The following is a 16,281-nucleotide window of genomic DNA, read 5'->3' on the forward strand; positions in this document are numbered from 1 at the left end:
GGCCCCCATTTTTGCAAACCTGTGGCACCATAGCAAGCCAGGGGGGCAGTCCTCTATCGTTCTGGGGGAGGTACTGCCCTGTGAAGCTCCTTCTCCCCGATCTTTCCCTTTCAAAGGTGTCCGGGCCAGGTAAGAGTCCCAGCTGTCAATTACTGTATATATATAAGGGGGCTTTGCCACCTGCTCGCTTCGCTCGCCAACCCCTTTCTCCCCTTTCTGTGCTTCGCAACATTGTGAAGAGGGGTGCTGAATGCACCCCAAGAAAATGCGTCCGCTCCTCTGAAACCACACTTAAACATTGATACAATGGGATACAAATACATGTTTTGTTTTATCTCCTCTTTGCTCCATCAGCTGCTGGATTGCTGCTGTTGTTTAACTGCATGATCTGCACTTCAATTTCCGTCTCGCCGCCGGAAAAAAGCCTTGTCCCAAGATTTTTTGTATATAATGGAGAGATACACTCACCTAAAGGATTATTAGGACCACCATACTAATCCAGTGTTTGACCCCCTTTTGCCTTCAGAATTGCCTTAATTCTACGTGGCATTGATTCAACAAGGTGCTGAAAGCATTCTTTAGAAATGTTGGCCCATATTGATAGGATAGCATCTTGCAGTTGATGGAGATTTGTGGGATGCACATCCAGGGCACGAAGCTCCCGTTCCACCACATCTCAAAGATGCTCTATTGGGCTGAGATCTGGTGACCATGGGGGCCATTTTAGTACAGTGAACTCATTGTCATGTTCAAGAAACCAATTTGAAATGATTCGAGCTTTGTGACATGGTGCATTATCCTGCTGGAAGTAGCCATCAGAGGATCATGAAGGGATGGACATGGTCAGAAACAATGCTCAGGTAGCCCGTGGCATTTAAACGATGCCCAATTGGCACTAAGGAGCCTAAAGTGTGCCAAGAAAACCTCCCCCACACCATTACACCACCACCACCAGCCTGCACAGTGGTAACAAGGCATGATGGATCCATGTTCTCATTCTGTTTACGCCAAATTCTGACTCGACCATTTGAATGTCTCAACAGAAATCGAGACTCATCAGACCAGGCAACATTTTTCCAGTCTTCAACTGTCCAATTTTGGTGAGCTCGTGCAAATTGTAACATCTTTTTCCTATTTGTAGTGGAGATGAGTGGTACCCGGTGGGGTCTTCTGCTGTTGTAGCCCATCCGCCTCAAGGTTGTGCGTGTTGTGGCTTCACAAATGCTTTGCTGCATACCTCGGTTGTAACGTCAAAGTTGCTCTTCTATCAGCTTGAATCAGTCGGCCCATTCATTCTCCTCTGACCTCTAGCATCAACAAGGCATTTTCGCCCACAGGACTGCCGCATACTGGATGTTTTTCCCTTTTCACACCATTCTTTGTAAACCCTAGAAATGGTTGTGCGTGAAAATCCCAGTAACTGAGCAGATTGTGAAATACTCAGACCGGCCTGTGTGGCACCAACAACCATGCCACGCTCCAAATTGCTTAAATCACCTTTCTCTGCCATTCTGACATTCAGTTTGGAGTTCAGGAGATTGTCTTGACCAGGACCACACCCCTAAATGCATGTGATTGGTTGATTAGATAATTGCATTAATGAGAAGTTGAACAGGTGTTCCTAATAATCCTTTAGGTGAGTGTATATACTATATATACAGTATATATATGTATATATACAGTAATCCTCCTCGCTGGGGTATGCGTTCCAGAACCCCCGCGATAGACGAAAATCCGCGAAGTAGAAACCATATGTTTGTGTAGTTATTTTTATATATTTTAAGCCCTTATAAACTCTCCCACACTGTTAACATTATTAGAGCCCTCTAGACATGAAATAACACGCTTTAGTCAAAAGTTTAAACTGTTCTCTATGACAAGACTGAGATGACAGTTCTTTCTCACAATTAAAAGAATGCAAATAGATCTTCTTCTCTTCAGGAGCAGAGAATTATAGAGGGAGAGGGAGCGAGCGCTCACAAAGAAAAGCAAAAAATCAATACGTGTGCTTTTAAGTTTGCCGGCATTTTTTAGAGGAGCGTCAGTATCTTCTAAGCAAACAGCCCCTCTGCTCACATCTCCTCCGTCAGGCGCAGAGAACGTGAGAGAGAGAGAGTGAGATTAAAGCAACAATCAAAAAATCAATACGTGTGCTTTTAAATATGCCGAGCACCGCAATAAAGCGGCATTTTTTTAGAGGAGCGTCAGTATCTTTTAAGCAAACAGCACCTCCGTCAGGCGCAGAGAATGTCAAAGAGGGTGAGAGAGAGGCAGAGACAAGCAAACAATCAAGTTCCGCTCGGGATGCATATCTTATAGCATTGAGGAGTTTTAGTTAATATGTAATACATGCTCTGATTGGGTATCTTCTAAGCCATCCGCCAATAGCGTCCCTTGTATGAAATCAACAGGGCAAACAAACTGAGGAAGCATGTAGTATAAATTAAAAGACCCATTGTCTGCAGAAATCCGCGAACCAGCGAAAAATCTGTGATATATATTTAGATGTGCTTACATTTAAAATCCGCGATAGAGTGAAACCGCGAAAGTCAAAGCACGATATAGCGAGGGATTACTGTATATATATATATAATATACTAGGAGGCTTTGCTTTGCTTGCCAACCCCCCTGCCTGCACTACATGCCAGCCACTTCGCGTCTCTGCCACTTGCGTATGTGGATTACACTTTCACCAAACAACAAAACGTTTAATTCTCGCAGATATGCCTCTTCATTGGGAAGAACCACTACTTTTCCCTGATGGCAACACGAATTAGATGATCTACAAGTTTAAATCCAAACAATATCTATATACTTCTGTCATATCACTTATGTCCATATATTCGATCTCTTTTCACTGTTCTGTTATTTCGCCGAGTAATAATTTGTGTTTGTTTGCGCTAATGCGATCTTTACTATCAGTTTTTTGAAGACTTTCAAATGTTTTATACTTCCATTATCTCTAACGCCAACGTTTTTGAATTCTTTACGACGTTCTACTTTGTCACCTACATCTTTTATTTCCAGCCCCGGGTGTGGTTAAATCTGTTTGGCACACAGTCTTGTCTCGCAGGATGTGAAAGTGTCTCTCTGACAAAGTCATGTCTCGTCTCTCTTCCCAAGATTTTTTTTATTATAATAGATAGATATATATATTGCCGTATTTACTTGTGTGCCATGCGCCCTCGTGTAAGACGCACACCCTAATTTTTACAAAGAAAATCGCGACAAAAGTTTTTCCCCGTGTACGCCGCACATTGTGAGTGTATAGGAAGCGTTTAGAGAGACAGAGAGCACTGTTGAGCAAGAGGGAGCATGAGTGAGTGAGCGAGAGAGAGAGAGCGCACGCGAGCGGGCGTGCAAGCGAGAGAGAGAGTGAGTGGGCGTGCAAGTGAGCGAGAGAGAGAGCGAGCGAGCGAGCCCAAGCAGAAGAAGTAAACATTACAGAATTACGTTTCCTCGTGTATGACATGCACCTGATTTTCTAATGCTAATTTTCGGGAAAAAATGTGCGCGTGGTACACGCATAAATACGGTATGTTTAAGTCTGAATCGCAATCTGATTATTAGTTGGTTACATACCAACACACAAACACCTGACAAGCCCCAATAAGGGCGAAACACATGTTGTGTACTGTTTGTATTATTTGGCAGATACTGTATCACATATATACATATACATAACAGATAATCCAACCACATTTCTTTATTATAATTTTGAAAATTTCATGTTCACAATAATCTTAAACTTATTACCTTAAATTATAAATAACATTATCTTAATTATTATTTTTAAATCTTAAGTCTCAAAAATCAGGAAATGAGTACATTAGAGGATCGGCTCAGGTTGGATGGTTGGAAGACAAAGTCAGAGAGCCGAGATTGTGTTGGTTTGGACATGTGCAGAGGAGAGATGAGGGGTATACTGGGAGAAGGGTTCTGTCAGGTAAGAGGAAAAGAGGAAGGACTAAGAGGAGGTTTAATTATGTGGTGAGAGAGGACATGCAGGTGATGGGTGTGACAGAGCAAGATGACAAGAACAGAAAGATATGACTGAAGATTATCCGCTGTGGCGACCCCTAACAAGTGCAGCTGATAGATAGATAGATAGATAGATATGAAAGGCACTATATAACAGATAGATGGAGGGATGGATGGACGGACATCAGCAAGAGTTAAAGGGAAGGTCTACAGGACGGTAGTGAGACCAGCTATGTTATATGGGCTGGAGACGGTGGCACTGACCAGAAAGCAGGAGACAGAGCTGGAGGTGGCAGAGTTAAAGATGCTAAAATTTGCATTGGGCGTGACAAGGATGGACAGGATTAGAAATGAGGACATTAGAGGGTCAGTTCAGGTTGGACGTTTGGGAGACAAAGTCAGTGAGGCGAGATTGCGTTGGTTTGGACATGTGCAGAGGAGAGATGAGGGGTATACTGGGAGAAGGGTTCTAAGGATAGAGCTGTCAGGTAAGAGGAGAAGAGGAAGGACTAAGAGGAGGTTTAATTATGTGGTGAGAGATAAAAAGTTAACTTTAAGCTGCCCCACCCCTCTTGCCCTATATGTGCCTTTAAAGAATTGTTTGGTGTTTTTCAAGTCAAAGTTATTTCTTCACAAACATGCTGTTTATACCTTTGTTGTGCAAAATTACATTCTCTAACTTTTAAAAGTCATTTCTCCTACACTGACTTTTTTACAATGGAGGCTAACGGGGCATCACCCGAAAATAAAAGCCTTGTATTCTGTTTCTTTTGCTGTCTCCCTGGTGGAGAAAGGAGACAAAGAGGGGAATGCTGAGGGGTGCTTAGGTGGAAGCCAACTGGCCACCGGCACTGATGAGAATTGGATGCTGATGACCGTCATCTTTTCCTGAAGAAAGATTGCAAAGTCGTCAACAGTGAATTTCAGTTCATTTCAGTTGACAGTTTATTTCTCCTAATTAGTCTCCAATGTGCGCCCGGGGATTACCTGACAAAGTAAGCTGTGTCTTCTTTTTCACCTGCAGTTCTGAAAGGCAGCCCAAGGAAGAAGCCTAGACTCCGCCTTCAGCTCTGAGCAGGCCCCGCCCCTTCCAGTTGAGACCCAATAAAAACGGGCAGTCCCCAAAAATGTGTTCCCCATTCCAGAACCAACCGGCATTGGAGGTGGAGCTCCAGCTGATGTTGTTGCTTGTGTTGTGCCTGCATCACCATCACCTACTCAAAGCATCCTGATGCACCAACATTGATGGACTGAAAGCCAGAAGTCTACGTGACCATCATCATCAGGTCCTTCCATGAAAACCCTAAATACAAAGAGGACTGTTTGACTAATGTTAGGTAGATTGCCCAGAGGGGACTGGGTGGTCTCTTGGTCTGGAACCCCTACAGATTTTATTTTTTTCTCCAGCCTTTGGAGTTTTTTTTTGTTTTTTCTGTCCATCCTGGCCATCGGACCTTACTTATTCTATGTTAATTAATGTTGACTTATGTTTATTTTTTATTGTGTCTTCTATTTTTCTATTCATTTTGTAAAGCACTTTGAGCTACATTTTTTTGTATGAATATGTGCTATATAAATAAATGTTGATTGATTGATTGGTTGTTTAAATTCAGTGGCTACGTACGTCTGATTCCTGTGGCTAGCACTCCAAACTGCTTTCTGTTTCTTTGGCTCAATGCCGTATGATCAAACAGGGTAGCCCGGCATGTACCCCAATTATCCTTCTGGCTCCTTGTAGTCTATCCACCGGTCACAGATGCAAATGAATATCGTGAACAAGGCTGAATTTTGGGGTTCTTATATAATCATTTTCTCTAGTAGATGGCAATTTTGCATAACCATCATTAGGGTTGCATCATTTCTAGGGGCGTGGTCTCAGGGGTCATGACCCCGAGTTCATCATCATGACAGGATAAATGATCAGCGGTTGCACTAAGCTTTACCCGATCTTTAAAACTTCTCCTTTTGCGATTGACTTTCACGTCTTTGTATAGTTTTCGACTTTTTCTGAATTTTTGGCTGTGACTCCTCTCCTGCCACTCATCTGGGTTTTGGCCGCTTTGTTTTGATTTTATTTGTTTTGTTTTGACTTTTGCACGTATCTCCTGGCTCGACTCAAAAGAAATCAGTTTTCTGCCGAATCTGGACAATTGTAAAGGAAGCAGCCATTCCACATCTACCTGGTTTCCATTACATCTCATCATAAACTTTCTGGCTTAATAGAATATTTGGACAGAAAGTGAAGGGGGAGAAAAGTGAAGGACTGAGAAGTAGCTATCTGCTTCGGGCTACAAAACATTTGGATGATATCCTTAAGGAAGGAAAACAAAATTCTACGATATGAAAATAAAAACACTAACAAGCCATTAAATGATGTAAGATCTGTAATTGGCAAGGACCGGTTTGTTATTAAGCTATAAGGATGGAACAAAAACCTGCAGCCACTACAGCCCCCCCAAGACCCCTGCTCTAGTCTATTCAGAGTCTTTGCCAGTTAGCTGGTTTTCACAACAGAGGCACCCATACAACAACGGCAGCCTTCCAATCACTTGCGCAGTCTACTTACGGTGGCATGTCTGTCATTACATCTTCATAACAGTGGAGCGGCGCAGGTGGTGACGGCTCCTCGGCAGGGGGCGCTGGTGTCATTTGTCTCGCCTGCTCCTGTTCCAAAGTTTCTTTCAGTCGGAGCAGCTGTCCGGGAAGCAGCTGCAGTCTTGTGGGGATTTCCAGCTGCGGAATAATTTCAGAAGAATGAGCACATCAATATAACGATGAGTAGGAATGGTGGGATCGTAGAGTGGCAAGTCAAGCTCAGATTGAAGCGTCTTTGTCACGTGAACGTAGAACAATGACGTTCATCCTTGCGTGGCCCCTCAGAGCAGTGGCTGAAAATGTAATACGGAAAATAAACTCATACAGCGCCTTCACGTGTGACACATTTAGTTCTGTCGCAGCCTTGTGATAAAATCATTTCTATTCAATGTTTCCTTTTCATCAAGCAATACTCAGTACTTCAGAATGACAAAGTGAAAAGAAGACTTCAGAGATTTTTGCATATTTATTAAAAATTAAAAACTGAAATCTCTCATCGACAACAAGTGTTCAGACCCGCAACTGTGTTGCTTACTTGAAGCCCCTTTGGCAGCAATTCCAGCAATGGAGTCTTCTTGGGTTTGATGATGTACTGGTGTGCAAAATCTGCAATTTTGCATCTATATTTCCATTATATTTTGCGTTGGTTTGGGCATGTGCAGAGGAGAGATGCTGGGTATACTGGGAGAAGGGTTCTAAGGATAGGGAAGAGGAGAAGAGGAAGGCCTAAGAGGGGGTTTATGGATGTGGTGAGAGAGGACGTGCAGGTGATGGGTTTGACTGAGCAAGATGACGAGGACAGGAAGAGATGGAAAAAGGTGATCCGCTATGGCAGCCACTAATGGGGGCAGCCAAAAGTTGAAGAATAATATTTCCATTATATTTTACTCAAACAATATGAATTTAAATACAGGACACTTACATGGGCAGTCTTAACATCAAAGCGTCTTGTTTTTCCTGAACTGTACCAGTAATCAAAGCCCAGTGACATCTGTTGCACGCAAGACTAAATTAGGTTACAGCTTGAGAAGGGAAGACATGCAGATGTTTCAAGCTGTATCCAAATACTTTATAACCTGCGAGCAGAAGGAGATGCTCGTGAGACTAGAAATTTCCAAACCAGTTTACAGCTCAGGACAGGAAAGTTCTTAAAACATCAAAAACTTTATTGTTTGGGAAGCAGACGTACTCAAACAGATAAAAGAGTTTGAGCGAATTCGTCCATCATATTGACTGCCAGCCAATCAGGTGTACATAACAATCACGCGTTGCAAAATTCCCAGATGGAATTTTAGAAAAAATATGACTCATCTGAAAGCAACATCAGAAGAGGAAACAGCAACGTCAGAAAGGTGACGTCAGCAGAGGAAACCAACACACGTGTGACCAGTTTCATCTGATCGTCAGCTAAAGCATTCCATGAACATTGATTGCTGAATTAAGAAGCCGCCCTGAGACATTCATCTTTGACATCTTTAATTTTCCATAAGCTTTTTTCTACACACTATATATATATATATATATATTGTCAGGGATGCCAGGGGCAACAACCCGGCCGGGACGCCTTGAGGGACCGGAAGAGGGTCTATGCCCGCCCTGGATCACGTGGGGGCCGCCATCCTGGTTGCTTTGGGGGCCACGGGTAGAGGGCATGGAAGCCCAACCCTGTAGGGACCCGTGGTCACTGCCAGGGGGTGCCCCAATGCCTTGGGGACCCTGGACCTCAGCACTTCCGCCACACCAGGAAGTGCTGGGGGGAAGAGGAGCAGGGACACCCGGAGAGCTTCCGGGAGAACAGCCGGCACTTCCGCCACACTGGGGCGTGTCCAGGGAGGAGTGCTGGAAAACACCTGGAGCTCATCCGGGATGAAATAAAAGGGGCCGTCTCCCTTCATTCGAGGCTGGAGTCGGATGGAGGCAGGACAAAGCAGGAGAGAGTGGAGGCGGCCCGAAGAGAAGGCGTTGAGTGGCCAGGACATTGTGGGGGTTTGTGTGCACGGACTTTGTTCTGTAAATAGTTGTAAATAAACGTCCATTCATCCATCCATTCTCTTCCGCTTATCCGAGGTCGGGTCGCTGGGGCAGCAGCTTAAGCAGAGAGGCCCAGACTTCCCTCTCCCCGGCCACTTCTTCCAGCTCTTCCGGAGAATCCCATGCGTTCCCGGGCCTGCCGGGAGACATAGTCCCTCCAGCGTGCCTCCTGGGTCTTCCCCGGGGCCTCCTCCCGGTTGGACGTGCCGAACACCTCACCAGGGAGGCCCAGGAGGCATCCTGATCAGATGCCCGAGCCACCTCATCTGACTCCTCTCGATGCGGAGGAGCAGCGGCTCTACTCTGAGCCCCTCCTGGATGACTGAGCTTCTCACCTTATCTTTAAGGGAAAGTCCAGACACCCTGCGGAGGAAACTCATTTCAGCCGCTTGTATTCGCGATCTCGTTCTTTCGGTCACTACCCATAGCTCATGACCATAGGTGAGGGTAGGAGTGTAGATCGACTGGTAAATTGAGAGCTTTGCCTTACGGCTCAGCTCCTTTTTCACCACGACAGACCGATGCAGAGCCCGCATCACTGCAGATGCTGCACCAATCCGCCTGTCAGTCTCACGGTCCATTCTTCCCTCACTCGTGAACAAGACCCCGAGATACTTGAACTCCTCCACTTGGGGCAGGATCTCTCCCCCAACCCTGAGAGGGCACTCCACCCTTTTCCGGCTGAGGACCATGCTCTCGGATTTGGAGGTGCTGATTCTCATCCCAGCCGCTTCACACTCAGCTGCGAACCGATCCAGAGAGAGCTGAAGATCACGGCCTGATGAAGCAAACAGGACAACATCATCTGCAAAAAGCAGTGACCCAATCCTGAGTCCACCAAACCAGACCCCTTCAACACCCTGGTTGCGCTTAGAAATTCTGTCCATAAAAGTTATGAACAGAATCGGTGACAAAGGGCAGCCCTGGCGGAGTCCAACTCTCACTGGAAACGGGCTCGACTTACTGCCGGCAATGCGGACCAAGCTCTGACACCGGTTGTACAGAGACCAACAGCTCTTATCAGGGGTCCGTACCCCATACTCCCGAGCACCCCCACAGGATTCCCGAGGGACACGGTCGAATGCCTTTCCAAGTCCACAAAACACATGTAGACCGGTCGGGCAAACTCCCATGCACCCTCCAGAACTCTGCTAAGGGTGTAGAGCTGGTCCACTGTTCCGCGACCAGGACGAAAACCACACTGTTCCTCCTGAATCCGAGGTTCGACTATCCGACGGACCCTCCTCTCCAGAACCCCCAAATAGACTTTTCCAGGGAGGCTGAGGAGTGTGATCCCTCTATAGTTGGAACACACCCTCCGTCCCCTTTTAAAGAGGGGACCACCACCCCGGTCTGCCAATCCAGAGGCACTGTCCCTGATGTCCATGCGATGTTGCAGAGACGGTCAACCAAGACAGTCCTACAACATCCAGAGCCTTAAGGAACTCCGGGCGATCTCATCCACCCCGGGCCCTGCCACCAAGGAGTTTTTGACCACCTCGGTGACTTCAGTCCCAGAGATGGGAGAGCCCACCTCAGAGTCCCCAGGCTCTGCTTCCTCATTGGAAGGCATGTTAGTGGGATTGAGGAGGTCTTCGAAGTACTCCCCCCACCGACCCACAACGCCCCGAAGTCGAGGTCAGCAGCGCACCATCCCCACTATATACGGTGTTGACACTGCACTGCTTCCCCCTCCTGAGACGCCGGACGGTGGACCAGAATCTCCTCGGCCGTCCAAAGTCGCTCTCCATGGCCTCTCCAAACTCCTCCCATGCCCGAAGTTTTTGCCTCAGCAACAACCAAAGCCGCGTGCCGCTTGGCCTGCCGGTACCTATCAGCTGCCTCCAGAGACCCACAGGACAAAAAAGTCCTATAGGACTCCTTCTTCAGCTTGACAGCATCCCTCACCGCCGTGTCCACCAACGGGTTCGGAGATTGCCACCACGACAGGCACCACCACCTTGCGCCACAGCTCCGTCAGCCGCCTCAACAATAGAGGCACGGAACATGGCCCATTCGACTCAATGTCCCCCACCTCCCTCGGGACGTGGTTGAAGTTCTGCCGGAGGTGGGAGTTGAAGCTACTTCTGACAGGAGACTCTGCCAGCCGTTCCCAGCAGACCCTCACAACACGTTTGGGCCTACCAGGTCTGACCGCATCTTCCCCACCATCGGCCAACTCACCACCAGGTGGTGATCAGTTGACAGCTCCGCCTCTCTTCACCCGAAAGTGTCCAAGACATATGGCCGCAAGTCCGACGACACGACCACAAAGTCGATCATCGACCTGAGGCCTAGGGTGTCCTGGTGCCAAGTGCACATATGAACACCCTTATGCTTGAACATGGTGTTCGTTATGGACAATCCGTGACGAGCACAGAAGTCCAATAACAAAACACCACTCGGGTTCAGATCAGGGGGGCCATTCCTCCCAATCACGCCCTTCCAGGTCTCACTGTCATTGCCCACGTGGGCATTGAAGTCTCCCAGCAAAACGAGACTGTAAATAGTTGTAAATAAACGTGTGGTGGTGAATTAACAACATGTCTGCCTGTCTGTGCCCGGGACACGTCCACAATATATATATTGTGGTGGATGGCCATGGTCCATGCCAGGCCAGGACGCCCCTTCAGTATATGTTTAGGGGAGCAGCCATGGACTTTGCAATACCTCCCCCCAAAGCTAGATGGCCACCCCCCCTGGGTTGGAGCAGTGCCTCGGTTTCCTGCATTGGAATTGGAGTTGGGTGCAGCCCTGTTGGGTCCCTCAGGCGCCACCAAGGGGTGCTGCAGCTGGGATTCCTGAGCCCGTATGGGCAGTGTATTCGCCACACCCGGAAGTGCAACCAGAACTGGGCAGTCAACCACCTGAAGCACTTCTGGGTGGACTATAAAAGGGGCCAGCCGAGTCGGGAGGAGGAGGACTACGCTTGCTGGGAGGAGTGGTGGTGCAAAGGAGAACGTGTTGTGGTGACTTTCTTTTATGTGTTTTGGTGTTTTGGGACTGTGTTGTGCCTGTGAAGATAATAAAAGTTTATACGTTTTATACGTGCCTCCTGTGTCAGGTCAGGCGCCATTATAGAGCCTTTATATATATATATACACACAGGGTGAGTCAAAATTATGTTACCATTTGAATGGTGGAAACATTTTATTTACAAAACATACTTCATATGTCCATCTATCCATTATCCAACTATATCCTAACTATCAGGTCACGGGGGTCTGCTGGAGCCAATCCCAGCTAAGACAGGGCGCAAGGCAGGAAACAAACCCCAGGCAGGGTGCCAGCCCACCGCAGGGCTACTTCATATGTGCAAGATGATTTATAGGAATGGCTCAACCTGTTCGCCATCATGTTTAACACATGTACCATACGTGGCACATAAATTGTCCACAAAAATTACATACATAGCAGTACCATTAGTGTTAACATAATTTTGACTCACCCTGTATGTATGTGTATATATATATCTCCAGACTTTACTATCAATCTTATTTTCTATTATTCCTTGTGCTATTTGGTGTTATTATTCATGTAATAAATACCACATTGCTTTTAAAGTTCTATACTTTGCCTTGATATCTAGAGTGACGGAAGTAATAAATTAGATATTAAGAGCACCTGGAGCAGTTGGATGTTTGCCACACGCTCTGTGCTGCGAGTTTTATTAAGGGCTGAGGGTGTGAGCTCCACCCAATAGTAGGGAACAGTGCGTTGGCTGATAAATGGCCAATAACCAAGGATGTTCAGCCTTTGTATGTTTAAATGTATTTCTATGACTGAAGTAATATTTATGTCTGAGATATATTTAAAACGTTGTATGTTGTTCATGGAGAAAATAAATAAGTGTCTTGAAGTGCTAGATATTAACCAGCTGTGTATGTGTCGTTCATAGGGCACCATTGTGGTTAGGGTCTGTGTGTATCTACAGTATGTGTGTGTTATTATTAAGGTGTGGGAGTAGAGCAATCCGATAACAAACCTGGCAAGTTCATGTACCCCTGGATAAAGTAAGTAAGGGTTTAGAAAAGGGGAATTATCACGATAACACAGACGTGACAAGCTTCACACACCCGGGTTTGGGGATTTTCTGCCATTCTCCTCTGCAGATCCTCTCTAACTCTGGCAGGTTGGTGGAGACTATTGATGGACGGCTACTTTCACGTCTCTCCAGGGGTGTTCAGTTGGGTTCAAGTCTATGCCCGAGAACATTCCCAGAGATGTCCCTGAGCCACTCCCTTGCTGTCTTTGCTTTGTGCTTAGGGTCATTGCTCCACTAGGAGGGTGAATCTTCAGCCCAGACCTCTCTGCAGCAGGTCTCCATTAGGGAGATCTCTGCACCTTGCACTCTTCAGCTTTCCCTCAACCCTGTCTAATCTCCCAGTACCTGCCACTGGAAAAACAACCCCACTGCATGTTACTGCCACCACTGTGCCTCACCATTGGAATGGTATTGTACAGTTGAGGAGTGATGCCTCATTTTCCTCGAGGATCAAGGCCAATCTTGGTTTCGCCAGACCAGAGAAGCTTGTTTATCCCAATGTGAGAGTCCTTTAGGTACCGTTTTGCAAACTCCAAGTGGGCTTTCATGTCTTGTCTGGCCACTCTGCCATAAAGCCCAGATTAGTTGACTGATGCAGTGATGGTTCTTGTAGTTCTTCCCACCTCCACACAGGTTCTCTGGAGCTGAGCCAGTGTCACCGTGGAGTTCTTGTTCACCACTCTTATCAAGGCCTTTCTTCCACAATTGCTCAGCTCTAGGAAGATTCATGGTTTGTTCCAAACGTCTTCCATTTAAGAACAATGGAGGCCACTTTAGTCTTGAGAACCTTCAACACTGCAGACATTTTTTTTTTGCAGCTTTCCCCAGGTCCGTGCTGTTAGCACTTCAGTCTCACAGCTGGGTGTTTGCTCAATGGTGTACCCTAAATGAGACTGTCCAATATCATACCCTTGGTTTGCTGTTATTGCTATTACTGCATTAAGACTTGTTATGCTTGTTTTGGACACATCTTTAACACCATCACCTGGGTTTATTATCTGGGGATATCATCTTAATGCACTAAAATTGATGAAGATTATATGTATGTATGTATGTATATATATATATATATGTATATGTGTGTATGTATATATATATATATATATATTAAGTGCAAAATTCTTTTCTTTTTTTTTTTTTTCCTCTTTTAAAGACTATATTGGTAACAGATATCTCTATCTTTTAACCTTAAAGCGCCACTGCATGGGGGCTTGATGTGCTTTGGACGTGCTCTGTCTCTGGGTATGTCAGAGGACTGGGACTGCATGAAGTGGGTTTTAGCCTCACCTGGGGAGGCAAAAAGGGAGGGTGGGGGGTTAAGGGGGGAAGAGAAAGAGAGCAGGCTTGATCTATATCTAATCTATCATCTCAATCTTTATAATTATAACTATCAACGTAATAATAAGCTGCATGGCAACAACTCTTGGGGGAATAGGAAATTAAGACCTAAACTATTTCACTTCCAGTTAAGACTATAATATGACACCAAAAACTCAGAATCAGTGTCTCCATGATGGGACAGTTAACTTCGTAAGCTGGAATGTTAAAGGCCTGAATCACGAATTAAAGAGAAAGAAAGTACTTTCTCACCTAACAGGTCTAAATGCTAAAATAGTATTTTTACAGGAAACCCACTTACTAAGTAAGGATCAGTTCCGCTGCAAAAGACTGGACTGGCCAAATGTTCCATTCTAGTTTTACAAAGAAAACTAGAGGGGTGGGAATTCTCATACATAGAACAGTACCATTTGTAGCATCAGATGTAGTATTGGATCCTGAAGGGAGATATGTGATGGTCATGGGAGACTTATCTAACTGTAAAATGATTTTGATAAATGTTTATGCACCTAATGTTGATGATAAGGAATTTATACAAAATTTATTTGCATCCATTCCCAATCTGAACACTCATAAACTTATAATGGCTGGGGACTTTAATTGTGTTCTAAATCCACTTTTAGATAAGACTTCCTCCACAGGGGAACGCAACTAACACCGCAAAGATAATTACAAAGTTTATAACTGATCACAACTTATCAGATCCCTGGAGGTTTTAAACCCAAATTCAAGAACATATTCTTTCTACTCACCAGTACATCATTGCTACTCAAGGATTGATTACTTCTTTATAGATAATAACTTCTTGCCTAAGATTAAATCTTGTAAATACGATGCTATTGTTATTTCAGACCATGCTCCGATGATCTTGGAGCTGAAATTACTAAGCCCCATACACTCACCCCAGATGGCGCCTCAATCCGCTTCTATTAGCTGACGAGAATTGTACTGAATTTATATCCAAACAAATTGAATTCTTTCTAGAGACAAATACATCCCCTGAGATCTCTGCAGGAATACTCTGGGAAACTCTTAAGGCCTTCTTAAGAGGACAGATTATCTCATATCTTTCCCACAGAAATAAATCCGAGCGAAGAAAGTAGCAGAGATAAAAAGCGAAATTACTAAAATAGATGAAGAACATGCCAGACTACCAAGCGAGACTCTACATAAGAGGAGGCAGGCTCTACATTCAGAATTAAACCTCTTGACAACTAAAGAAACCGAACAACTAATTTACAAATCCAGACATCATTATTATGAACATGGAGAGAAAGCTAATAAGCTTTTAGCGCAACAAATTCACAAGCAAGAAGTGCGCAACGCAATCTCGTAATTACTAACACGAATGGAGATAAAATCATCGAACACAAAAATATAATGTACACTTTTAGAGACTACTATAAATCCCTATATACTACTGAGTTTAAAGAAGACAATATACAATCTAATGCATTTCTGGATAAATTACAGATACCACAAATTGACGCTATTAGTGTGGAGGAGCTCGATAAACCTCTGTCATTATCAGAATTACTGGATGCTATAAAGTCACTCCAAGGTGGAAAAGCAGCAGGCCCTGATGGCTACCCTGCAGAGTTTTACAAGAAATTCTCCGCTCAGCTAGCTCCCTCCTATTAGCAACATTTACAGAAGCCAGAGATAACCAATCTCTTCCACAAACCTTTCGCCAAGCACTAATCACTGTCTTTCCAAAACAAAATAAGGACTTATTACAATGTGCATCATACAGACCAATTTCACTTCTGAATAACGACGTTAAAATACTCTCTAAAATCATAGCTAGAAGGATGGAGAAAGTGCTCCCCTCAGTAATATCACAAGACCAAACTGGATTTATTAGGGGCCGACACTTATCTTCAAATCTTCGACGCCTGTTTAATGTAATATACTCACCAACTAAATCAAACACCCCAGAAATATTATTATCATTGGATGCAGAAAAGCATTCGACATGATTGAATGGAAATACCTTTTACTATTTTGGAGAAGTTTGGGTTTGGCCCAACATTTGTGCATGGATTAAATTACTGTATACTAACCCAGAAGCTTCAGTTTGCATCAATAACATTTGCTCAGACTACTTTAAACTAGAACGTGGCACAAGACAAGGATGCCCTTTGTCACCACTGCTGTTTGCAATTGCCATTGAACCACTGGCAATACATTGTCGAAATACTGATCAGATAAAGGGGATTAGCAGAGAAGGACTGGAACAGAAAATCTCATTATATGCAGATGACATGGTACTGTATATATCGGACCCAGAA

General features: G+C 44.9%; 1 protein-coding gene across 2 annotated transcripts in view; it reads right to left on the bottom strand.

The window, feature by feature from the left end:
- LOC120532321 (signal-transducing adaptor protein 1-like) overlaps nt 1-16,281 on the bottom strand; it is a 76,237-nt gene that overhangs the window by 25,216 nt on the left and 34,740 nt on the right. For both annotated transcript variants that reach the window (XM_039758223.1, XM_039758222.1), the window contains exon 5: nt 6,548-6,714. In XM_039758223.1, the coding sequence (XP_039614157.1) occupies nt 6,548-6,714 (167 nt within the window). The remainder of the gene's footprint in view (nt 1-6,547; nt 6,715-16,281) is intronic.

The sequence above is a fragment of the Polypterus senegalus genome, chromosome 7 (assembly GCF_016835505.1).
Source record: "Polypterus senegalus isolate Bchr_013 chromosome 7, ASM1683550v1, whole genome shotgun sequence".
NCBI classification, from domain to species: domain Eukaryota; kingdom Metazoa; phylum Chordata; class Cladistia; order Polypteriformes; family Polypteridae; genus Polypterus; species Polypterus senegalus.